The sequence below is a fragment of the Oncorhynchus nerka genome, linkage group LG9b (genome assembly GCF_034236695.1).
Source record: "Oncorhynchus nerka isolate Pitt River linkage group LG9b, Oner_Uvic_2.0, whole genome shotgun sequence".
Taxonomy (NCBI): Eukaryota; Metazoa; Chordata; class Actinopteri; order Salmoniformes; family Salmonidae; genus Oncorhynchus; species Oncorhynchus nerka.
This window is the reverse complement of record NC_088424.1, coordinates 8,046,314-8,073,592: the sequence shown is the minus strand read 5'-3', so window position 1 is coordinate 8,073,592 and position 27,279 is coordinate 8,046,314. Positions and strand designations below refer to the sequence as shown.

The 27,279-nt window shown below is 41.9% G+C and overlaps 1 protein-coding gene across 1 annotated transcript in view; it reads right to left on the bottom strand.

Moving 5' to 3' along the window:
- Positions 1-25,399, bottom strand: part of kcnq3 (potassium voltage-gated channel, KQT-like subfamily, member 3) — a 162,755-nt gene extending 137,356 nt beyond the window's left edge. The window contains exon 1 of the mRNA XM_065013223.1: positions 25,040-25,399. Within this exon, the coding sequence (XP_064869295.1) occupies positions 25,040-25,344 (305 nt within the window). The 5' untranslated portion in view covers positions 25,345-25,399. The remainder of the gene's footprint in view (positions 1-25,039) is intronic.
- Between the last annotated feature and the right edge of the window lie 1,880 nt (positions 25,400-27,279).

Genomic DNA, 27,279 nt, shown 5'->3' with positions numbered 1-27,279 from the left:
GGTGTCTAGAGTCTTGTCATTTCCCTTCGAGTTTTTTCTTGGTCAAACACATGCAGGGCACCATATTTCCTCAGGTCTAGGACCGGATATTTTCGTTGAGTTTCTAGCCGGACATTTTTCCAGACGGACAGCTAATGATCTTTACATCGCCTCCTGATGAATTTTATAAAAGCTTATTAACGTTTACTAATACCTAAAGTTGCATTACAAACGTATTTCGAAGTGTTTTGTGAAAGTTTATCATCGACTTTTTGAATTTTAAAAAAAATGACGTTACGTTTTGAAACTATGTTTTTTCGTTTATCACACAGTCTACATATAACGATATCTAGGCTTTATATGGACCGATTTAATCGAAATAAAGACCCAATAGTGTTTATGGGACATCTAGGAGTGCCAACAAAGAAGATGGTGAAAGGTAATGAATGTTTTCTATTTTATTGTACGGTTTGTGTAACGCCGAAATGCTAATTATTTTGTTTACGTCCCCTGCGGGTCTTTTGGGGTGTTACATGCTATCAGATAATAGCTTCTCATGCTTTCGCCGAAAAGCATTTTAAAAATCTGACTTGTTGCCTGGATTCACAACGAGTGTAGCTTTAATTCGATACCCTGCATGTGTATTTTTATGAACGTTTGAGTTTTAACTAATACTATTAGCATTTAGCGTAGCGCATTTGCATTTCCAGAGCTCTAGTTGGGACGCAAGCGTCCCGAGTAGAAGCAAGAGGTTAACTGAGTAATATCATCAACCATGTGTAGTTAACTAGTGATTATGTGAAGATTGATTGTTTTTTTATAAGATGTGTTTAATGCTAGTTAGCAACTTACCTTGGCTCATTGCAGCCACAAGGTCCTTTTGATGCTTCACTTGCATAACAGGTGGTCAGCCTGCCACGCAGTCTCCTCGTGGATTGCAATGTAATCGGCCATAATCAGCATCCAAAAAGGCAGATTAACGATTGTTATGAAAACTTGAAATTGGCCCTAATTAATCCATGCCGATTAAATCGTTCAACCTCTGCAGTACTTCCGGCGCCGACAGAGATGGCCGCCTCGCTTCGCGTTCCTAGGAAACTATGCAGTTTTTGTTTTTTTACGTGTTATTTCTTACATTGGTACCCCAGGTCATCTTAGGTTTCATTACATACAGTCGAGAAGAACTACTGAATATAAGAGCAGCGTCAACTCACCATCAGTACGACCAAGAATATGACTTTCGCGAAGCGGATCCTGTGTTCTGCCTTTCACCCAGGACAACGGAATGGATCCCAGCCGGCGACCCAAAACAACGACTTCGTAAAAGAGAGAAACGAAGCGGTCTTCTGGTCAGACTCCGGAGACGGGCATATCGCGCACCACTCCCTAGCATACTTCTCGCCAGTGTCCAGTCTCTTGACAACAAAGTTGATGAAATCCGAGCAAGGGTAGGATTCCAGAGGGACATCAGAAACTTTTATTTATTTATTTTTTATTTCACCTTTATTTAACCAGGTAGGCAAGTTGAGAACAAGTTCTCATTTACAATTGCGACCTGGCCAAGATAAAGCAAAGCAGTTCGACACATACAACGACACAGAGTTACACATGGAGTAAAACAAACATACAGTCAATAATACAGTAAAAAAACAAGTCTATATACAATGTGAGCAAATTAGGTGACTAACGTTCTTTGCTTCACGGAAACATGGCTCACTCGAGAGACGCTATCGGAGTCGGTGCAGCCAGCTGGTTTCTCCACGCATCGCGCCGACAGAAACAAACATCTTTCTGGTAAGAAGAGGGGCGGGGTTGTATGCTTTATGGTTAACGAGACGTGGTGTGGTCACAACAACATACAGGAACTCAAGTCCTTCTGTTCACCTGATTTAGAATTCCTCACAATCAAATGTCGACCGCATTATCAACCAAGGGAATTCTCTTCGATTATAATCTCAGCCATATATATTCCCCCCCAAGCAGACACATCGATGGCTCTGAACGAACTTTATTTGACTCTTTGCAAACTGGAATCCACATATCCTGAGGCTGCATTCATTGTAGCTGGGGATTTTAACAAGGCTAATCTGAAAACAAGACTCCCTAAATTGTATCAGCATATCGATTGCGCAACCGGGGCTGGTAAAACCTTGGATTATTGCTATTCTAACTTCTGCGACACAGAAGGCCCTCCCCCGCCCTCCTTTCGGAAAAGCTGACCACGACTCCATTTTGTTGCTCCGTGCCTACAGAGAGAAGCTAAAACAAGAAGCTCCCGCGCTGAGGTCTGTTCAACGCTGGTCCGACCAATCTGATTCCACGCTCCAAGACTGCTTCCATCACGTGGACTGGGATATGTTTCGTATTGCGTCAAACAACAACATTGACGAATACGCTGAGTCGGTGAGCGAGTTCATTAGAACGTGCGTTGAAGATGTCGTTCCCATAGCAACGATTAAAACATTCCCAAACCAGAAACCGTGGATTGATGGCAGCATTCGCGTGAAACTGAAAGCGCAAATCACTGCTTTTAATCAGGGCAAGGTGACCGGAAACATGACCGAATACAAACAGTGTAGCTATTCCCTCCGCAAGGCAATCAAACAAGCTAAGCGTCAGTATAGAGACAAAGTAGAATCGCAATTCAACGGCTCACACACAAGAGGTATGTGGCAGGGTCTACAGTCAATCACGGATTACAAAAAGAAAACCAGCCCAGGCACGGACCAGGATGTCTTGCTCCCAGGCAGACTAAATAACTTTTTTGCCCGCTTTGAGGACAATACAGTGCCACTGACACGGCCCGCAACCAAAATATGCAGACTCTCCTTCACTGCAGCCGAGGTCAGTAAAACGTTTAAATGGGTTAACCCTCGCAAGGCTGCAGGCCCAGACGGCATCCCCAGCCCTCAGAGCATGCGCAAACCAGCTGGCTGGTGTGTTTACGGACATATTCAATCAATCCTTATCCCAGTCTGCTGTTCCCACAGGGCCGCATCAAGAGGGCCACCATTGTTCCTGTTCCCCAGAAAGCTAAGGTAACTGAGCTAAACGACTACCGTCCCGTAGCACTCACTTCCGTCATCATGAAGTGCTTTGAGAGACTAGTCAAGGACCATATCACCTCCACCCTACCTGACACCCTAGACCCACTCCAATTTGCTTACCGCCCAAATAGGTCCATAGACGATGCAATCTCAACCACACTGCCCTAACCCATCTGGACAAGAGGAATACCTATGTGAGACTGCTGTTCATCGACTACAGCTCAGCATTTAACACCATAGTACCCTCCAAACTCGTCATCAAGCTCGAGACCCTGGGTCTTGACCCCGCCCTGTGCAATTGGGTACTGGACATCCTGACGGCCCGCTCCCAGGTGGTGAGTGTAGGTAACAACATCTCCACCCCGCTGATCCTCAACACTGGGGCCCCACAAGGGTGCGTTCTGAGCCCTCTCCTGTACTCCCTGTTCACCCACGACTGCGTGGCCACGCACGCCTCCAACTCAATCATCAAGTTTGCGGACGACACAACAGTGGTAGGCTTGATCACCAACAACGACGAGACGGCCTACAGGGAGGAGGTGAGGGCCCTTGGAGTGTGGTGTCAGGAAAATAACCTCACACTCAACGTCAACAAAACTAAGGAGATGATTGTGGACTTCAGGAAACAACAGAGGGAACACCCCCCTATCCACATCGATGGAACAGTAGTGGAGAGGGTATTAAGTTAAGTTCCTCGGCGTACACATCACAGACAAACTTAATTGGTCCACCCACACAGACAGCATCGTGAAGAAGGCGCAGTAGCGCCTCTTCAACCTCAGGAGGCTGAAGAAATTTGGCTTGTCACCAAAAGCACTCACAAACTTCTACAGATGCACAATCGAGAGCATCCTGTCGGGCTGCATCACCGCCTGGTATGGCAACTGCTCCGCCCACAACCGTAAGGCTCTCCAGAGGGTAGGGAGGTCTGCACAACGCATCACCGGGGGCAAACTACCTGCCCTCCAGGACACCTACACCACCCGATGTTACAGGAAGGCCATAAAGATCATCAAGGACAACAACCACCCGAGCCACTGCCTGTTCACCCCGCTATCATCCAGAAGGCGAGGTCAGTACAGGTGCATCAAAGCTGAGACCGAGAGACTGAAAAACAGCTTCTATCTCAAGGCCATCAGACTGTTAAAAAGCCACCACTAACATTGAGTGGCTGCTGCCAACACACTGAATCAACTCCAGCCACTTTAATAATGGGAATTGATGGGAATTGATGTAAAATATATCACTAGCCACTTTAAACAATGCTACTTAATATAATGTTTACATACCCTACATTATTCATCTCATATGTATACGTATATACTGTTCTCTATATCATCTACTGCATCTTTATGTAATACATGTATCACTAGCCACTTTAAACTATGCCACCTTGTTTTCATACTCATCTCATATGTATATACTGTACTCGATACCATCTTGCCTATGCGGCTTTTTTTTTTTTTTACAACTAATTAAAGAGTACTGTACCAGTACAGTCAATGTGCATTCTCCAAAGCATACTAGAAATGTGCCTGATTTGCCAATGGTTTATGAAATGAACACTTTCCAACACCGGCCATATCATGATAATTCATTAACGGTATACGCCTTTATGACAGCTTTATTTAGCCTTTTTATATAGGTGGAGTCAAGTCAAGTGTTAAAACTTCTTATGGCTGAGGGAAGTATTGAGTAGCTTGGATGAATAAGGTGCCCAGAGTAAACTGCCTGCTACTCAGTCCCAGTTGCTAATATATGCATATTATTTGGATATTTGGATAGAAAACACTGAAGTTTCTAAAACTGTTTGAATGATGTATGTGACTATAACAGAACTCATATGGCAGGCAAAAACCTGAGAAAAAATCCAACCAGGAAGGGGGAAATCTGAGGTTGGTCATTTTTCAACTCATTCCCTATTGAAGATAGTGGGACATTGGTCATGTTGCACTTCCAAAGGCTTCCACTAGATGTCAACAGCCTTTAGAACCTTGTTTGATGCTTCTACTGTGAGGTGGGGGTGAATGAGAGGGGAATGAGTCAGAGGTCTGCCAGAATGCCTTGAGCTCGTTCACGTGAGAGCGAGCTCTGTCCCATTGCAATTCTACAGACAAAGAAATTCTCCGGGTTGGAACATTATTGAAGATTTATGTTGAAAACATACTAAAGATTGATTCTATACTTTATTTGACATGTTTCTACGGACTGTAACGGAACTTTTTGACTTTTTGTCTGCTCCTAGTGAACGTGCTTCGTGAGTTTGGATTTGTTTACCAAACACGCTAACAAAAGGAGCTATTTGGACATTATCGAACAAAACAAACATTTATTGTTGAACTGGGATTCCTGGGAGTGCATTCTGATGAAGATCATCAAAGGTAAGTGAATATTTATAATGTTATTTCTGACTTCTGTTGACTGCACAATACAGTGGATATCTTTTTGGCTTGTTTGGGCTCTGAGCACCGTACTCAGATTATTGCATGGTTTGCTTTTTCCGTAAAGCTTTTTTGAAATCTGACACAGCGGTTGCATTAAGGAAAAGTGTATCTAAAGTTCCATGTGTAACACTTGTATTTTCATCAACATTTATGATGAGTATTTCTGTAAATTGATGTGGCTCTCTGCAAAATCACCGGATGTTTTTGGAACTACTGAACATAACGCGCCAATGTATACTGAGATTTTTAGATATAAATATGAACTTTATTGAACAAAACATACATGTATTGTGTAACATTAAGTCATATGAGTGTCATCTGATGAAGATAATCAAAGGTTAGTGATTAATTCTCTATTTCTGATTTTTGTGACTCCTCTCTTTGGCTGGAAAAATGGCTGTGTTTTTCTGTGACTTGGCTCTGACCTAACATAATTGTTTGTGGTGCTTTCGTCGTAAAGCCTATTTGAAATTGGACACTGTGGTGGGATTAACAAGAAGTGGATCTTTAAAATGGTGTGAAATGCTTATATATTTGAGGAATTTTAATTATAGGATTTCTGTTTTGAATTTGGCGCCCAGCACTTTCACTGGCTGTTGTCATATCGATCTCGTTAGCGGGATCTGAGCCCTAAGAAGTTTTAACTAATTATACAGAGAAGCAGCAAAACGGTTTTATGACCACGGAAATCCCTCTGTGGTTAAATCGAAGTGTTGACATAAATAATGGCTTGGTGAAGCGATTCATTGCTCCAGCCCAATTATAAAGCCATGGAAGGGTATGGTGGAAACTTGTTTCTGCCAACAGAAAAAGTGTATTGTCAGAGTGCCAGGAGGATGGGACAAAGATCCCTACTTATGCAAGACAAAACTGCTGAAGCATAACGGAACTGCTCTCTGTCTCTCTCTCTCCCTTTCGTTGTCAATCTCTAGCTCTTTCTCTGCCTCTCCCTCTGTCTTTCTCTCTGACAGTCAATTGTTTTATTGTTGATTGTTAGTTCTCAAAGATTCTTATTTTAAAAAATATACAGGGCCTTTATCTTTTCTACATATTTTATATCTGGGTTTTAGTCATTTAAGTTTACACTGACAATGTTTTACCATTATGAAAAAGTATTTCCAAAAATAAATAAATATCATATTTCTTGGAGTGGCTGCAATGATTTAGCAGCCCACTGCTAAATGAATAAAGGGGAAACACTGTAGCACATTGAGTCAGTTTAAAGGGATACTACAAGATTTCGGAATTTAGTTATGAGTCATGCTCGTAATATGCTAACAAAGCATCTGCCAGACGTTATGTCAAGTGTCACCCAATTGTCCTTTGTGTCTACATCCTCCACGACCCTGACAATGTGAGTTACATTAGTGGAGCACAGCCACTGACCTATCAGTTATTTGAATGTGTTGCTGTGCCCAAGGCCATGGAGAGGGGTTTCCACTTACACTGGCCAGATCTCCTTTCCTCTCTCTGGGTGTAAGAGAATCCTCCTCAGGGTGCTCCCCCTCAAGCCTGCTACTATATTGATCTCAGTCTCCTTTAAGAGGGCTGCGGGAAACAAGATTGGAGGAGGAAGGAGAATACCAAACTGCACCCGTACATAGCCCACCTGTAATTAGCCCATCCAACTACCTCATCCCCATATTGTTATCTATTTTATTTATTTTGCTCCTTTGCACCCCAGTATCTCTACTTGCACACTCATCTTCTGCACATCTATCACTCCAGTGTTTAATTGCAATTATTTAGCCACTATGGCCTATTTATTGCCTTACCTCTGTTATCCTACCTCATTTGCACACACTATATATATAGACTTTTTCTATTGTATTATTGACTGTATGTTTGTTTATTCCATGTGTAACTCTGTGTTGTTGTTTGTGTTGCACTGCTTTGCTTTATCTTGGCTAGGTCGCAATTGTAAATGAGAACTTGTTCTCAACTAGCTTACCTGGTTAAATAAAGGTGAAATAAAAAATAAATAAAAAAATACACTTAGAAATGGCGAGATCAGAGGAAGGATAAAGCAAGAGGTGTGTGTGGCAGGAGATGGGTTGGGGGATGTGGTATGTGTGTGTGTGTGTGTGTGACTGATTTGGTGAGAGTGTGTTTGTTCTAAATATGAAATTAAGTCCATCTAGGGCTGTTACGGTGACTGCATTACCGCCACAACGGCGGTCACGAGTCATGACGGCAGTCAAATTCCATGTGACTGTTTAGACACAGTAATTAGGCTTCTACAAGCTCTGATACTGCTGCTGGTCATTAGCAGCCTACCCAACTGCCTGGTACTCAGCACTCTATTGTCCCTCTAAATCACTCTGACATCAATGCAAATGTACTCAAAATTCGATTCAAACACTTCATGAGAGACCATGAGCTCATGTTGCACAACATTTCCTTAGGCTATGTAATTCCGTGAGAAAACAGAGTTTTGATGGCATCTATTAAAAAGAGCAGGATCGCATTGGCTAGGCCTACTATATGCATTTCTTAAGTTTCCTAATATTAAGCACATTGCTTCTCGTTACAAACAGGAGTATAGCCTACTTGGCTGACATGAAAATGAGTCACGGAAAAAGCATCCTCCATTCGTTATTAAGTGGAGAGATGACAGGTATTTTTTTCCCCTGCTGAAAAACATCCCCACAGCATGATGCTGCATCCCCACAGCATGATGCTGCACCACCATACTTCACCGTAGGGATGGTGCCAGGTTTCCTCCAGACGTGACGCTTGGCATTCAGGCCAAAGAGTTCAATCTTGATTTCATCAGACCAGAGAATCATGTTTCTCATGGTCTGAGAGTCCTTTAGTTGCCTTTTGGCTAACTCCAAGCGAGCTGTCATGTACCTTTTACTGAGGAATGGCTTCTGTCTGGTCACTCTACCATAAAAGCCTGATTGGTTTAGTGCTTCAGAAATGGTCATCTTTCTGGAAGGTTCTCCCAATCTCCACAGAGAAACACTGGAGCTCTGTCAGAGTGACCATCGGGTTCTTGGTCACCTCCCTGACCAAGGCCCTTCTCCCCCGATTACGCAGTTTTGTCGGGGCAGCCAACTCTAGGAAGAGTCTTGATGGTTCTACATTTCTTCCATTTAAGAATGATGGAGGCCACTGTGTTCTTGGGGACCTTCAAATGCTGCAGAATGTTTTTGGCACCCTTCCCCAGATCTGTGCCTCGACCCAATCCTGTCTCGGGGCTCTACGGACAATTCCTTCGACCTCATGGCTTGGTTTTTGCTCTGACATGCACTGTCAACTGTGGGACCTTATATAGACAGATGTGTGCCTTTCAATCAATTGAATTGACCACAGGTGGACTCCAATCAAGTTGTAGAAATATCTTATGTATGATCAAAGGAAACAGGGATGCACCTGAGCTCAATTTTGAGTCTCATAGCAAAAGGGTCTGAATACTTGTGTAAATAAGATATCGGTTTTTATTTTTAATACATTTACAGAAATTTCTAACCTGTTTTCACTTTGTCATTATGGGGTATTGTGTGTAGATTGATCAGGATTTTTTAAATGTGTAAATCCATTTTAGAAAAAGTCTAAATGTAACAAAATGTGGAAAAAGTCAAGGGGTCATAATACTTTCACTGTATGTTTTGATTTCTAAGACATTCTCAGGTTTGTATCATTCACAACTAAAGTTGCCAAATAACTCAAAATCTAGGGTATAGGACCCATTTCAAATGATCACTTTTACGGTGAACACCTCATATGCGCTCACTCTCGCTCCGGAATGGGAAAAATATCCATTCTATTTTATTCAGCTAAGTTCAATTATATTATTCTTACTTTAAATCATGTAAAATAATGGCAATGGACTTATAAGCATATCTTGTCTGCTAAATGAACAAGCCTACAGCCTATGGTATGGCACATAGCCAGATAACATACAGTAGGCCAACTCATATTCTGTTCTTCTGAAAAACATTTTCCTCATATCATGTTCATTTAGACCTGCCTAAAATAAAACATGTATGACATTAACCATCTGACAAAAATGTCATGACCACCACAGTCCATTGTATGTGGAGTGGTACTGGGGAGTTGTCAGAGTCAAAGATAGTGTCTGTGTGTTTGGTCATGTCTTTTGTGATGTGGTAATGCTTCACATAGGACACCAAACTGGATGTTATTTTGTGGTAAAGCTCAGTGTAGTATTTCTGGTAAATGTATTATATACAGTATAATATACAGGATATTATAGTATCATTCTATCATTTTCAAAATGCTGTAGTTATTCATAGTAATAATAACCTGAGTGGCTGTTGTATTCTGTGTCCAGTGGGTGACTTCATAATATTTTTATGCATTCAATTTATGGGTTGATACAGCTGGGTTCAAATAGTATTTGTATTCTTTCAAATTCTTTCAAATAGCGCTTGCTTGACCCTGCCTTGAGTGCCCGGTGGGCGGCGTTTGCACTTTTGGGACTATTCCATTGGTTCCATTGCGCCAGGTAAATTCAAGCTATTTGAACCCAGATCGGATGGTGAGTGGTGGTGTATGATTGTCCATTGACTGTGCTGCGATTTTGAACAGTGACGGTGAATGGCCTTTCCTCCAGTATGGTATCTGAACACAGAGTCTGTAGTCGACACAAGCGCTGTAATTGTACGACTGAGTTTCCACGTTTCCGTATCGACAAAAAAATAAGTCACAAGATGTCCGTCGGCGCGTCGTGGAGCCATATGTGCACCTGACCTCCTTAATTACCTCCGAATATGCCACACAAATTAATCTCACAAAGACAGAGCCTGAGTCCACCATGGCTGTTACAAAGATGACGGTTCCCCCCTAGGGGTTTGTCTGTTACAGAGCAGTCGATCTGAGGAATGAGAAAAAACCCTGTGTGGATATGGAATGGGGTGTCGAACTCATTCCATGGAGGGCCTAGTGTCTCCTGGTTTTAGTTTTTTCCATTCAAATAAGAATTAGACAACCAGGTCAGTGGAGTTCCTTACTAATTAATGACCTTAATTCATCAATCAAATACAAGGGAGGAGCGAAACCCTGCAGACACTCTGACCTCCATGGAATGAGTTTGACACCTGCCCTTCAAAGTGCACTACTACTAGTGGGCCCTGGTCAAAAGTAGAGCTCTATGAAGGGAATAGGTTACCATTTGAGACTCAACCACATCTCTGTCTGAACACAATACACTCCGTCTTTGTAGCAAGTCTAAAGCACACTGCCCTTCATTCCAGCACAGCTGCCCAGACCAACCGTAGTGAAACGACTGGTACCTGAGTAGTTAATGTTTTCTGTGCACGACTTGACATAATTCAATTGGATGGCATCATCATCCTTAAGCCCTGAAGTAAGGTCCCTGGTGGGGGAGGTTGGGGCAGGGTTGGAGAACTTGTGCGCCATGCACATTACGCTTGTCTGGGCCTGGGAAAGCATAGCAGAATGTGTCTCTTGGAGCGGTGGAGGGGGAATGGAAGGATGGAGGGGGGGGGGGACAGATGAGTGCTGATAGACCTGGACAATCGGATTTGTTCTGGCGTTTGGGATAATGGTGCTCGACGCCAGACAACAGAGTACGAAGTTAAGAGCAGGTCTTAAAAAGACAACCACTCACCATGACCAACATCAGTAAGCCAATAACAGCTCTGTTTGTCTTTGGGATGCCCCGCCCACACATCTTCAAATCGTCCAATACAAATCTGATTCTTCCTCAGGTGCCCCTTCCATGGGGTTCAACTCAACCAATAGGAGCTTTGTCCGCTGACTTGTTTGTCTGATACCAAACTCGAAGTCCTCCTGAACGGAAATAGAACCGGGAAAGAAAGTGATCTCTAGTGTTCTGAAACAGAGTTATTTTCAAATCTTGACAACCGGTCAATAATCTTCTTTCTTGTTCCAAAAATATTCCTAATGTCCAATTTATCGTTCAGGGAAGTTATGTTGCTAGTAATAGCCTAAACACATTCCAACTCACGTCTAGTCATGAAGCTCACTGCTTCAAGCTAAGCCCCCCGGCATGTCCACCCCTCCCTCTAGGTCGCTCCCCAACTGGGCATTTCAGTCACATCTCGCGCCTGCATCTGTCCATCAAACGTGTGAAACAAAAACTAGCTTACCCATTCCATAGCAAACTGCTTCATATGTGCTAATTGGTGGAGTAAATTAAAATGTAAAACCTATGCTGATTTCACAGGTAAAACATTTTTTGAAAAAGGAACTGTGAAGCATTCATGTCGTAACACTGGAAGTGAACGGAAAAAAATAAAATAAGGGTTCTGTTCGGAACGATTGGAAAATAATGTCATGGTTCCAGCCCCTGGAAACGGATCAAATATAAAAAATAACGACTGACTTTCCATACCGTTGGGGCACAGCTTGCTGTGTACCACATTGGTCTGTGCATCAGCCAGTCTGCCAAATAGTGAGCTCTGTGGCTCAGTCGGCCAATAGTTATTTAGCAGATACTCTTATCCAGTGCAATCATCTTAAGATGGCTAGGTGAGATACAACCACATATCACAGACAAATATACAGCATACGAACATTCCATTCCAGCCAAACAATGGATATATAGTGTTTTGCTAAAATAATTACATGAATTTACAATCTGAGAACAAATAATATTTTTTACACGCATATGAAGGTACCCATAAGCAATCATTTCTGATGAAACAACAGATTTCTGTGACAAACCGCTGTCATGATAATAGTATAAATGAGGTAATTGTCTGACTCAAGTGTGTGTATATCTGTGAAAGTGATGTGTGTGAATTTGTTGATCTAGAAAACAGTGTCAAGTTTGAAAAGAAAAACAATGTTTTCAAAGGTATAAAAGTCCAAGTAAGACAATTAAGACATGAATCCTACGTATACACATACATGCCGTGTAACCCTGGTCTTGTATGCAATATGAATAGCACATGTGCCACTGTCACTGTTTTGAAGAAAAAATACATGTCATCCAACGATGGATACATTCACTGTACTGTAAAAAGACTGCTATTCATTGAGTGCTCAATTAATGTACATGCATTTGTGCATACTTGATTTAATTTCCCGTACAGATAAGTTTACCCTCCAGCTACGTATCCAATATATCTGAAGTTAGGTGAGGGTATGTGTGATGCAGAAGTAGTGGTATGTTTTATAATCAATAGAAACATGCATTACTCACACATTACATTAGTTTAGGTGTAAAACATAGGAGAGAAACTGGCAATTCAAATCATATCTGAGGAAATATATGAACTCTAAATTCTTTACAGCAGAGAATTAAGGATTTTCTCTTAAAGAACTTGTTAGTCCTTAATTGACTTTTATTCCCAAATTAAGTGTGTATTCACTGCATGAAACCAAGAAATTGTAACATAGTTATTATAGTGTACAGTATTGTGCAAGTACATTGATTAAATGACAGACTTGCCTGTGCTGCTATATAGTTATATGTAATTGCAAGTGCATCTAATGGCTACACAGTGTTCAGCTCTGCAAATAAGAACAACATAAAAGGGTTCAAGGGTTTTTCTTTATTTTTAATATTTTCTACATTGTTGAATAATAGTGAAGATATCAAAACTATGAAATAGCACATATGGAATCATGTAGTAACCAAAAGAATGTTAATCAAAATATATTTTATATTTGAGATTCTTCAAATTGCCACCCTTTGCCTTGATGACAGCTTTGCACACTCTTGGTATTCTCTCAACCAGCTTCATGAGGTAGTCACCTGGAATCCATTTCAATTAACAGGTGTGCCTTGTTAAAAGTTACATTTCTTTCCTTCTTAACGCGTTTGAACCAATCCGTTGTGTTGTAGTGTGGTTAGTGTGAAACCATAGTGTGGTTTCTAAATGTATATGGCAAGGTAAGAGATCGTGGATGATAAAATGTAACTTACAAAGAGGGAAATACGTAGGACTATCCGTACCAAACTTTAAATTGCATTTCCAGATACTAGCATTTTGTCCCATCCTAAATTGGTTTAGACATGATTGTACTGCCCCCTGGCTGAGTATAGAGAGAAATATGGTGTCTCCTATTGCCCTGTACGAGGTGGTCTTCACAGATATACCCTTCTTCACTGATATAAACTATGCTTTTGTCCTATTATTGCACACACAATCTCTATTTGGCGCAAGATTTTTAAACAATGAAACTGGGATGGCATGCTAATACTCCAATATTTGCAATCTGGAGGCGACCTTTTGCATCCCCCCAGTGGTCCAAATGTGGAATCTGTATCGTTGCCGATATCATGGACAGTAATGGTTTGAGAACATTCCAAGATTTGAAAAAAATTAAACGCATTACCAGGCAACTCCTTTTTTCCTATACTTACAATTTATGTAATCTCTGCTGGCCTATGGAGTCTCTTGAGAAACCAAACTATACCAAACCATCCAATGATGGTATTGATAAATTATCTGGGCTCCCGAAAGGACTGATCTCTGTAATATATAAACTTTTGGAAATCTCATATTCTGAGCTAGCCATTAAAAAAGTATGTTCCACAGATGTAATTGAATCTGAACAACCCTCCAACTGAAATATAATGTGGAGAAACAGGACCTTGGCATCCCGTAATCCGGACCATCAACAAGTAATGTTTTAATTTAGGCCAACTGTTCACTGGGTCACCTATATCAGGTAGGCACATTCCTTCATATGATGTGGGAGTGCCCTGCAATTAAATGCTTCTGGGACAAAGTGCATGAATGTAAATATCCAATGCGTCGCATCTATGTTATTTAACAATGATAGCTCCTTGAATATCTGAATAAATCAGAGACGATTACTGCATGCAGGAAGCACTGCCACAAAAAAAAGATGTTGGCTATTAGATGGCATTCACCTCACTCTCTCCCAATTTGCCACTGGTTAAAGTTACTATTATAAGTTATAACATTCTAATAATAGACAGCGAGAATGAATGGTTCTAGTCAAGGAACAATTGAGGCCTGGACAAATATACTTGACTAAAGAATAATCTCAGCTAAAGCCCAACACGTACAAATACAAAATATAAAAGCCCAAACATACAAACAAAATAGAATTGAAGTCGGAAGTTTACATAACCCTTAGCCAAATACATTAATTCCAGTAAAAATTCCCTGTCTTAGGTAGGTTAGGACCACCACTTTATTTTAAGAATGTGAAATGTCAGAATAATAGTAGAGAGAATGATTTATTTCAGCTTTTATTTCTTTCATCACATTCCAAGTGGGTCAGAAGTTTACAAACACTCAATTAGTATTTGGTAGCGTTGCCTTTAAATTGTTTAACTTGGGTCAAACATTTCAGGTAGCCTTCTACAAGTTCCCACAATAAATTGGGTAAATAATGGCCAATTCCTCCTGACAGAGCTGGTGTAACCGAGTCAGGTTTGTAGGCCTCCTTACTCGCACACACTTTTTCAGTTCTGCCCACAAATTGTCTATAGGTTTGAGGTCAGGGCTTTGTTATTGGCACTCCAATACCTTGACTTTGTTGTCCTTAAGCCATTTTGCCACAACTTTGGAAGTATGCTTGGGGTCATTGTCCATTTGGAAGACCCATTTGCAACCAAGCTTTAACTTCCTGACTGATGTCTTGAGATGTTGCTTCAATATATCCACATCATTTTCTTTCCTCGTGATGCCATCTATATTGTGAAGTGCACCAGTCCCTCCTGCAGCAAAGCATCCCCACAATATGATGCTGCCACCCCCCGTGCTTCACGGTTGGGATGGTGTTCTTCGGCTTGCAAACCTCCCTCTTTTCCTCCAAACATAATGACGGTCATTATGGCCAAACAGTTCTATTTTTGTATCATCAGAGCAGAGGACATTTCTCCAAAAAGTACCATCTTTGTCACCATGTACAGTTGCAAACCGTAGTCTGGCTTTTTCCATGCCGGTTTTGGAGCAGTGGCTTCTTCCTTGCTGAGCGGCCATTCAGGTTATGTCGATATAGGACTAGTTTTACTGTGGATATACAGTGGGGCAAAAAAGTATTTAGTCAGCCACCAATTGTGCAAGTTCTCCCACTTAAAAAGATGAGAGGCCTGTAATTTTCATCATAGGTACACTTCAACTATGACAGACAAAATGAGAAAAAAATCCAGAAAATCACATTGTACGATTTTTTTATGAATTTATTTGCAAATTATGGTGGAAAATAAGTATTTGGTCAATAACAAAAGTTTCTCAATACTTTGTTATATACCCTTTGTTGGCAATGACAGAGGTCAAATGTTTTCTGTAAGTCTTCACAAGGTTTTCAAACACTGTTGCTGGTATTTTGGCCCATTCCTGCATGCAGATCTCCTCTAGAGCAGTGATGTTTTGGGGCTGTTGCTGGGCAACACGGACTTTCAACTCCCTCCAAAGATTTTCTATGGGGTTGAGATCTGGAGACTGGCTAGGCCACTCCAGAACCTTGAAATGCTTCTTACGAAGCCACTCCTTCGTTGCCCGGGCGGTGTGTTTGGGATCATTGTCATGCTGAAAGACCCAGCCACGTTTCATCTTCAATGCCCTTGCTGATGGAAGGAGGTTTTCACACAAAATCTCACGATATATGGCCCCATTCATTCTTTCCTTTACACGGATCAGTCGTCCTGGTCCCTTTGCAGAAAAACAGCCCCAAAGCATGATGTTTCCACCCCCATGCTTCACAGTTGGTATGGTGTTCTTTGGATGCAACTCAGCATTCTTTGTCCTCCAAACACTACGAGTTGAGTTTTTACCAAAATGTTATTTTTTGGTTTCATCTGACCATATGACATTCTCCCAATCTTCTTCTGGATCATCCAAATGCTCTGGCTTAAGCAGGGGGACACGTCGGGCACTGCAGGATTTTAGTCTCTGGCGGCGTAGTGTGTTACTGATGGTAGGCTTTGTTACTTTGGTCCCAGCTCTCTGCAGGTCATTCACTAGGTCCCCCCCGTGTGGTTTTGGGATTTTTGCTCACCGTTCTTGTAAGCATTTTGACCCCACGGGCTGAGATCTTGCGTGGAGCCCCAGATGGAGGGAGATTATCAGTGGTCTTGTATGTCTTCCATTTCCTAATAATTGCTCCCACAGTTGATTTCTTCAAACCAAGCTGCTTACCTATTGCAGATTCAGTCTTCCCAGCCTGGTGCAGGTCTACAATTTTGTTTCTGGTGTCCTTTGACAGCTCTTTGGTCTTGGCCATAGTGGAGTTTGGAGTGTGACTGTTTGAGGTTGTGGACAGGTGTCTTTTATACTGATAACAAGTTCAAACAGGTGCCATTAATACAGGTAACGAGTGGAGGACAGAGGAGCCTCTTAAAGAAGAAGTTACAGGTCTGTGAGAGCCAGAAATCTTGCTTGTTTGTAGGTGACCAAATACCTATTTTCCACCATAATTTGGAAATAAATTAATAAAAAATCCTACAATGTGATTTTCTGGATTTTTTTTCTAATTTTGTCTGTCATAGTTGAAGTATACCTATGATGAAAATTACAGGCCTCTCTCATATCTCTCATCTCACCCTCCAGCATCTTCACAAGGTCCTTTGCTGTTGTTCTGGGATTGATTTGCACTTTTCACACCAAAGTATGTTCATCTCCTGAGCGGTATGACGGCTGCATGGTCCCATGGTGTTTACACTTGCGTACTATTGTTTGTACAGATGAACGTGGTACCTTCAGGTGTTTGGAATTTGCTCCCAAGGATGAACCAGACTTGTGGTGATCTGAAATTTTTTTTCTGGGGTCTTGGCTGATATCTTTTGATTTTCCCATGATGTCAAGCGAAGAAGCACTGAGTTTGAGGATAGGCCTTGAAATACATCCACAGGTACACCTCAAATTGACTCAAATGATGTCAATTTGCCTATGAGAAGCTTCTAAAGCCATGACATCATTTTCTGGAATTGTCCAAGCTGTTTAAAAGGCACAGTCAACTTAGTGTATGTAAACTTCTGACCCACTAGAATTGTGATACAGTGAATTATAAGTGAAATAATCGGTCTGTAAACAATTGTGGGAAAAATGACTTGTGTCAATCACAAAGTAGATATCCTAACAGACTTGCCAAAACTATAGTTTGTTAAAAAGAAATTTGTGGAATGGTTGAAAATCGAGTTAATGACTCCAACCTAAGTGGATGTAATCTTCTGATTTCAACTGTATACACCGAGTCTACAAAACATTATGAACACCTGCTCTTTCCATGACAGATTGACCAGGTGAAAGCTATGCTTCCTTATGGATTTCACTTGTTAAATCCAATTTACGAGTGTAAGTTTATATTCAGCACCGTCACTGTTTTTACTCAACACTATTACAAAACATAAAACCCACTTGTCCTTACTTTCACTCGTGCTGTAGTGAATGAGCAGCCAAGTGTATCGACAGCCCTGCTTTTTTATTATTATTAGCAGCTTGTTGTGTCCATTTTAATAGAGGAATATTTCACTTTCTCTGGTCATGAATTTCTGAACAAGGCAGATGCGGTGCGACTTCACCATTGGGTGGAAGACGGTGTCCCCTCTCTCTGGTCAGCCTCACCGGAGGAAAGGAATGCGAGAGCACATGGGTTGTGAGAGGCAGACCCTCTGCTGCTCTCTCCCTCCCTCCCTCCACTGAGACAAATGCATTGTTCAAAACGAAAAGCGTTCAAGACAATTGAGAACTCTGAAAAAGAGATCCGACTGGGATAAATCATTTCGAATGGTCATCCAACCCAGAAACTCGGGTATCATTTTAGATCTATGGCTTTCCAACCTGAAGATCACAGACATCATTATTTGGTAAAAGGATTTTTAAGCCTTGAGACATTTGTATGTGCCATTCAGATGGTTAAATGGGCAATACCAAATATTTAAGTGCCTTAGAACAGGGTATGATTGTGTTTGCCAGGTACACTGGTTTGTGTCAAGAACTGAAACGATGCTGGGTTTTTCATGCTCAACAGTTTCCTGTTGATTGCGCACTTCTTTTTTGTTTATTTTTTCCTCTTTACATACTATATTTATTGTTACTTTTTGGCTCTGTCGCTTTGTCATTTTTGGGGTAGTGTGTGTATATTGATGAGGGGGAAAAACTATGTAATCCATTTTAAAATAACTCTAACGTAACAAAATGTGGAAACCGTCAAGGGGTCTGAATATTTTCCGAATGCACTGTATGTATCGAATCATCTTGAAAGTTAGCTTGCTAATTCCTTGATCCTGCTTTGTAGTACACCCCTCTGTCCTGCACTGAAGTCAAGCCTCTGAACACCTCAACTCATGCCTCAAATAATCACTGCTGTGATCCCTTCCCAACACTAGTAGCCCTATCATTCCCATTCCCCATAATGTTACTATAAATGTCTTTATTCAAATGTTTTGGTTAAAATGACTCGTCTTTGGCGGTATTTTAACACGCTTTGACGTCTGCGTCTGGTCCGCACCTATACCGTGGGTCTCCCACCCTCCTATTTTCCAAGTCACCAGCCTCCACTGGTATAGGTAATTCCATGTGAAGAAGGCATGTGGCTCAAATGTTTACTCTAACTTGCTCTAGCGCACACTTTTTGGGCTCTATGCACTCTCACTTTTGTAAAAAATAATAATAGTTTTGAGTCGTGATTAATGTTTTGGCCAGTACGCTTCCAGCATCCCCTTTTTTTAAATAAACATCTGTTACATGCCATGATGAAAACCAAGTAAGGAAATGCCCTGCTTGGTAATTGCAGTCTTTCCTTTTCCAGTAAAAGGAAAGACTTCCATATTAGCAAGGCATTATACAGTCATCTCTACTCTGAGAGCATAGGCATTGGGAGCTGTCTGCCAATGAGTGCACCAGTTTGTCTGCATGCCAAGGATCACTATACTGATCCAGGCTAGAACTGCTGATGCACAACGTCTCTCCCTTCCTCTCTCTCCCACCATCTATCTGTATTTGTCCATCCTGTTCCTCTCCCTCTCTCGTTTAAGTGTATGCACCTCTAGTCTCTCGTAACATGAGTCTGTGGAGCAAGAGTGGGTTTCAAATCAAATACGATTGTATTTGTCACATGCTTACTTACGGGCCCTCCCCAAGAACGCCGAGAGAAAAATAGAAAAATATCAACATAAATACACAATGAGTAAAGAACGATAACTTTGCTATATACACACACGAGGTACCAGTACTGAGCCGATATGCAATGCTGTGAGTTTATTAAGGTAGGTATGTCCATGTAGCTAGTAGGGGTAAAATGACTAAGAAACAGAATAGATAATAAAACAGTAGCAGCAGCATATGTGATGAGTCAAAAAGGGTCAATGCAGATATTCCCAGAAGCAGAGCAAACAGTCTATGGCTTGGGTGGCTGGAGTGACAATTTTTAGGGCCTTCCTCTGACACCTTCCTGGTATAGAGGTCCTGGGTGGCAGGGAGCTTGGGCCCCAGTGATATACTGGGCCATACGCACTACCCTCTGTAGCGCTTTACAGGGCACAAAAGAAAATAAACCAAGCATCACACAGTTCTGCTCCCTAAATTCCCTTTTCTGTCTCACTCACTCAATTGCATTCTGTCTGTCTGCTAGATTCACACGCACGCGCTGTGTGTGTAAAGAAATGAATGCTTAGAAAAAGGTATCTAACTGATGGGATAGGGTTAGGCGAAAGGTTAACAGTGTGGCTAGGGTTAAGAGTAAGATTTAAAATCTGATTTTAATAAGCAAAATTGTAGAAACAAGAATGGTTTATGACTTTGTGGCTGTGGTAACTAACGTTAGCGACAACCTTACTTTGCGAACTGCTAGTGGCATTTAGAATTCGTTAGCCTAGGCTATTAGCCCCCTAAAAATAGACAGTTCCACACTGAAAATATGCAAAAACATTAGTTTGATAAAGACAAAGTGCGTATTTTCATCAGTCATTAAGCCTAGGCCTACTCACCAGACAGATGTCTTGGCCATAATTAATCCCATGCAGTGTTCAATGTACAATTGTTCATCCATGTAGAAAATTCCAAGGAAAAAGCATAATAAACTCAATCGAACATCTGTATATCGAAAAGAAGACTTTGTAACACTACAAAATGGTGTCTTTCTACTTGCCAATTTGAGCACCGTTTCAAATAATTACTGAAAACAACTGTTCCAGCCACAGTACTTTGTTCCATTTTATTCTGTTATATTAAATCATGTTTTATACTATAAAATAGGTGTTCCCTGTGATAAGGGCTCTGGAAATAAGATTGTCTTGTCTGCTAAACTAACAAAACAAGTCTATGCCATTGCACAGCCATTTTTACATTTGAGTCATTTAGCAGACGCTCTTATCCAGAAGGCATTGATTTTCATAACGATCCACCGTGGTAATCGAACCCACAACCCTGGCATTGCACGCACCATGCTCTACCAACTGAGCAACACAGGACTACTTTATAATATAACCAGTTGATGTTACAGTTTCAATAAATGGCACTTGTGTTTTTTTTATTGACTCATGTATTTACTACATGACCCAATATGCATTGAGAACGGGTTTCCACTGCTCCAGGGTCCAATGGCGGCAAGGTTTACACCACTTCATGGTCGAATTGCTGCAAAGAATCCACTACTAAAGGAAACCAATCAGAAGAGACTTGCTTGGGCCAAGAAACACGAGCAATGGACATTCGACCGATGGAGTCCAAATTTGAGATTTTTGGTTGCAACCGCAGTGTCTTTGGGAGACGCAGAGTAGGTGAACAGATGATCTCTGCGTGTGTGGTTCTCACTGTGAAGCATGGAGGAGGAGCTGTGATGGTGTGGGGATGCTTTGCTGGTGACAGTCTGTGATTTATTTAGGTTCAAGGCACACTTAACCAGCATGGTTACCACAGCATTCTGCAGCGATATGCCATCCCATCTGGTTTGCGCTTAGTGTGACTATGATTTGTTTTTCAACAGGACAATAGCCCAACACACTTCCAGGCTGTGTAAGGGCTATTTGACCAAGAAGGAGAGTGATGGAGTGCTACATCAGATGACCTGGCCTCCACAATCACCCAACCTCAACCAAATTGAGGTGCCGCCTTTGTTCTAAAAATAAGGGTACTCAGAAAGAAAAAAAATCAGGCGAGTACTTGAACAGTCAAAAAAGGTCACATGCCTGTCCAGTCTCAGCATTGACTCCTGTCAAAATAAAGCTTCAATCAAATTTTAAAAACACATGTGCGTGAACACACACATACACACTCCTCCCACAATTGCGAAGTGCAAAGACTTCAGTCAATGACCACAAACACACGCTAAACGTACCATAGAGCGCACACACAAACTCTTCTTGACCCTACCATACACACACTCCTGATGCTACCACATAGGACCCTAACAGATGCAGTCCTGAGCCTAACACACATATATAAATGTGACCCTGCAATGGACCACACATATAGTTCTCACCTAGGCACAAACGAGCAGTGCTTGACTTGCACTGGAATAGGTGCAGGTACTGTTTATACTGAGGTGCAGGAGCTCCACAATACCTTTGAGCTAACATTCTATAAGAGGAACAGGAGCTCAAGCAGTAGAAAATGTGAGGTGCCGGTACTCCGCTCCAGTGAGCTCCTGCCCAAGTCAAGCACTGCAAATGATCTCCCTCGCCCTCCATTTGACAAATCTGACCATAATTCTATCCTCCTGTTTCCAGATTACAAGAAAAAATGAAAGCAGGAAGCACCAATGACTAGATCAATAAAAAAGTGGTCAGATGAAGCAGATGCTAAGTTACAGGACTGCTTTGCTAGCAGACTGGAATACGTTCCAGGATTCCTCCGATGGCATTGAGGAGTACACCACCTGTCATCGGCTTCATCAATAAGTGCATAGACGACATCGCCCCCACAGTGAAAATAAAGAAGCAATGGATTTCAGGAAATATCTGCACTGAGCTAAAGGCTAGAGCTTCCGCTTTCAAAGAGCGGGATATTAATCCGGACACTTGTAAAAAAAATCCTGCTGTGTCCTCAGACGAACCATCAAACAAGCAAAGCGTCAATACAGGATTAAGATCAGATCCTACTAAATTGTCTCTGAGCTTGAAAACTATTACGGACTACAATGAGAAACCCAGCCGTGAGCTGCCCAGTGACACGAGTCAACCAGATGAGCTAAATGCCCTTTATGCTCGCTTCGAGGCAAGCAACACTGAAGCATGAATGAGAGCACCAGCTGTTCTGGACGACTGCGTGATAACACTCTCAGCAGACGATGTGAGCAAGACCTTTACACAGGTCAACATTCACAAAGCCGCGGGGCCAGATGGATTACCAGGACGTGTACTCAAAGCATGCGCGGACCAACTGGCACGTGTCTTCACTGTCATTTTCAACCTCTCCCTGACCGAGTCTGTAATACCTACATGTTTCAAGCAGAACACCATAGTCCCTGTGCCCAAGGAAGTAAAGGTAACCTGCCTAAATAATTACCGCCCCATAGCACTCACGTCGGTAACAATGAAGTGCTTTGAAAGGCTGGTCATGGCTCACATCAACAGGTATCTCAGATACCCTAGACCCACTCCAATTTGCATACCGCCCCAACAGATCACGCAATCTCAATCGCACTCCACACTGCCCTTTCCCACCTGCAGAAAAGGAACACCTGTGAGAATGCTGTTCATTGACTACAGCTCAGCATTCAACACCATAGTGCCCTCATAGCTCATCAATAAGCTAAGGACCCTGGGACTAAACACCTCCCTCTGCACATGGATCCTGGACTTCCTGACGGGCCACCCCCAGGTAGTAAGGGTAGGTAACAACACGTCTGCTACGTTGATCCTCAACGCCAGGTATGGTAACTGCTCGGCATCTGACCGTAAGGCGCTACAGAGGGTAATGCGTTCGGCCCAGTACATCACTAGGGCCAAGCTTCCTGCCATCCAGGACCTCTTTACTAGGCGTTGTCAGAGGAAAGCCACAAAAAATTGTCAGAGACTCCATTCACCCAAGTCATATATTGTTTTCTCTGCTACCGCATGGCAAGCAGTACCATAGCGCCAAGTCTAGGACCAAAAGGCTCCTTAACAGCTTCTACCCCCAAGCCATAAGACTGCTGAACAATTAATCAAATGGCCACCAGATTATTTACATTGACACCCCCCCCCCCTCCATTTGTTTTTTACAATGCTGCTACTTGCTGTTTATTATCTATGCATAGCCACTTCACCCCTACCTACATGTACAAATTACCTAAACTAACCTGTACCCACGCACACCAACTAGGTACCCCCTGTATATAGCGCTGTTATTGTTATTGTGTTACTTTTTTATTATCCTTTACTTTATTTGGTAAATATTTTCTTAACTCTTCTTGAACTGCACTGAGTTACAGCATTAGGCTAAGATCAAGAATGGTCATGAGAGTCAATTCCCTAGACCAGGGATGGGCAACTGGTGGAACCCGGACCCCTTTTGTAGGCCCACGGACCAATTTCACACAAATTGGGTACTCAGTCTGGGTCTCAACTTACTGTTGAGAGTTAGAATAATAGAATACACAAGATGCAATTTCAAAAATGTGGTTGTGCATCAGCAGTCACTCAGTTAGCCTATGTCAACTAAATGTTTAGCGGCCAGCTATCTAAAATTGCATGGTCGAATTACTGACCAGGGTGGAGCCTATTGATCATCTGTTATCATTTGCCTCCATTTTATTGAAAAATGTGTAGAACTGCATGAAATTAGCTGTAAAACTGCTAATGTTTCTCTCCTCTCCATAGCAAAATGTTTAGAATTGCAGCAAACTTGCTTTAAAACAGAAAAATGTTCACTATGCCCCATGTCAAAATGTGCAGAAAATTAACTTTAAAACATTTTTTTTTAAGTATCTCTGCTTTCACGAGGGGGTCCACTAAAATGTTTTGCTAACAAGGTGAGGGCATGGACTGATGTGGATACGCAGACCCACTGCGGCGCCTCATGATGAGTTCCATTTCTTTGTGGCCCCCACCCCATCAAAGTTGCCCATCCCTGCCCTAGACTATTGGTCACCATTTCATTTGAGATCCATTTGCTTTTGGGTTTGGGGCATCCATCCCCTTTAGGTGTTATTTTGTTGTCCCTCTGGTGAAACAAACGTCATTCATTGACTTAAAAACAACCACTTCTCCAATTAATCTAAATTAAAGGATTACCAGACTTACATACACACAGTTACTCATCTGTGAAGAGAGTTGTGACATGGAAAAACACATGAAAGCAAAACCATACATTTTGCTCAATTACAAAAAGACTGGCTTAAAAAAATTGTATTAAATTGTGAGTGCTAAGTCTTGGAAATGGTGGACTACTTATACTCAAATTACTTGGGCGAGACTGATAAGTGAGACACTTGAGATGCTCTGAGCATATAATGCTGTCTACCTCCATTTTTATCTTAGGGCAATAATTTTTACATAAACGGTTTGGATAATAAAATTAATAAAATTGACTTGACATTGGATTATTTTCCAAGGTGTGAGCCAGGTGTGCTTTTTTTTCTTTCTATCCAGTATTCTGCCAGAGACTTTTCTCAGCAAATGTTTCAAATTGAAATACTGTATAACAAAGGGAACAAGTTACGTATGTGTGTGAGTAAAACAGACCTCATATAGATATTTTGGTTACTTACACAAACGCGTGGTACAGTAGCGCCCATCCTCTCGGTCTCTCCAGAGCATCATAAATAAGGGTTTGAATTCTCCGCTTCCTGATGTTATTCCGCTTAACGGGTCGCGTGTACCCCAGGGGTGTCTTGGCCAACAGTCCAAAACCCTGTGTGCTCCTTTTGAAATCTTCCCGACCCGGAGCCACCAACAAGAGAGCTCCATCTTTGTCCACCCCAGCCTCTTGGTCCAAGTCCACGGGCAGGGCTGATGTCTTTTTGTCCCTCTGCTCCTCTGAACCGTTAGCAACATTTCTGGACCTGATCCCCATGTTCACTCGTGATCCTTGGCGCCTCGCTTATGGAGATCTGGTATGAGCCGCATGTCATGATCTGAGGGGATAAATTAAGATGACTTCAGCAGAGGTTCATTTAAGGATCTGGTCCCCTTCATAAAAGGAGGTGCTCCTCAGTCTGACTGGAGAGAACATAAAGGGTGTGTGTGTGTATGTAATATATATATGGGGGCTATAGCTACTTTGCACACTTGACAATGCATGAGTGAATAGCTCATGCAATTGAATAGCTCAGCTTATTCAATTGGGTGCTGTGTTTGCAGCCAAGGCTATCAATTAGGAAGCGTGCCAGCGTAGGTTATTAATGCCTAGTGATGAAACAATAATGTAGCCATGAATGGAAACATTCGACCACATTAAGAAGATTCGAGCAACAATTGCATGGCATGTTATTTCATAACCCTTAACAGACTGTCACCAGTTAATAGGCTACTACACCTTGTATTTCCATCGCTAAAATGTGAAAATAACTGATAGAAAAACATAGGCTCGGCGAGCTCAGAACACTGGCTAAATTATCCACGAGGGATGAGACGTCCACAGGGAGTTGACCCGTAGCCTACCCGTGCTCCAAAGCCGACTGCTCCCGACAAAGCATGATTTATGTCGCGGCTTCCTCCTTCCAGTCTACACCTGCCGCTCCCGATAAAACCAACGCTGTGATGAGAGGTGGGGTACGGATGAGAAGTCTTGCGTGGAGGAGGAGAAAGGAGTCGATACGGAAATTGAAGCATCAACGACACAAGGTAAAGATTCCTTTTTCTTACAGTGGCGAGAACAAGTTGCCTGGTTACCCAGACCATCCGTTAGGCCACGCCCACGGACGTGGAGCGCGACAGAGCAGCGGTAGAATTTAGTGTGAAACGTCAGGCTAGCCAGAACCGACGTCTGTACGTCTTCAACCTGGGATGCAGCACAGGAGACTTCTGGAGCAGGGGATGCATTGCTGACATCGCATCCCCGACCGCTTTTGCACGTCCGCACAATTATGTAAATATTACATGATTATCAAATTAGATTCGGCACTGCCTATTTATTACTTTTATATTGTGTTAATGGTTCGTGATAAGCAAAGCAAATTGTAATTAGGAATTGTATAGGCTCCTGAAGTAATACAAAAAATATATATGGACGTCTGTGGGCGCAAATAGGATTTGCAACACCCACTGGGCATACAGTTGTTTTCAAGGTAATCAATGTAGGTGTAATCAACGTGGAAAATACATTGAATTTGAAAAAAAGTACTGTTTTCTTCTCATTTCAACCAGCAGTGTAACATTGCAATTAGGGTAAATTGTCCATTTAAATACATTGACTACATCTGATTAACAGGTTGTTAAATCAATCTAATTTCAACATAATCATCAGAACTATATATACCTTGAAATTGCGATGAGAATTCCACATGGAAACATTAGATATTTTTAATCCTATTCATGTATTGGGTGATTGAAATGAAGTGGAATTCTATATTTGATTAGACATTTTATTTGAGGTAGTCTATGCAAATGACTATGGAAGCTGATCAATGTCTAAATGTATCTCAGCTGAATCAACATAGCTTATTTTCAAAGCTAAGCAGGGCACATAGTCTTGCATGCTGACCAGACCGCACCAACGTGAGCACATTGATTTTGCCCACCCACATCAGACAAGATCAGGATATGCAGGTTGAAATATTCATTTCTAGTCATCTCTCCTCCTTCCTTAAGGCTTATCATTATTATGTTGGACTTTATATGGTGGTTGGCAAACAACTTTAGGTGTATTGCCGCAACCGACGAGTGTGGACCTAAGTTCATCTTTCAATCACCCACGTGGGTATATGCTCCTAAAAACCAATGAGGAGTTGGCACGTGGGTATACGTTCCTAAAAAACAAATAGGAGATGGGAGAGGCCAAACTTGAGCG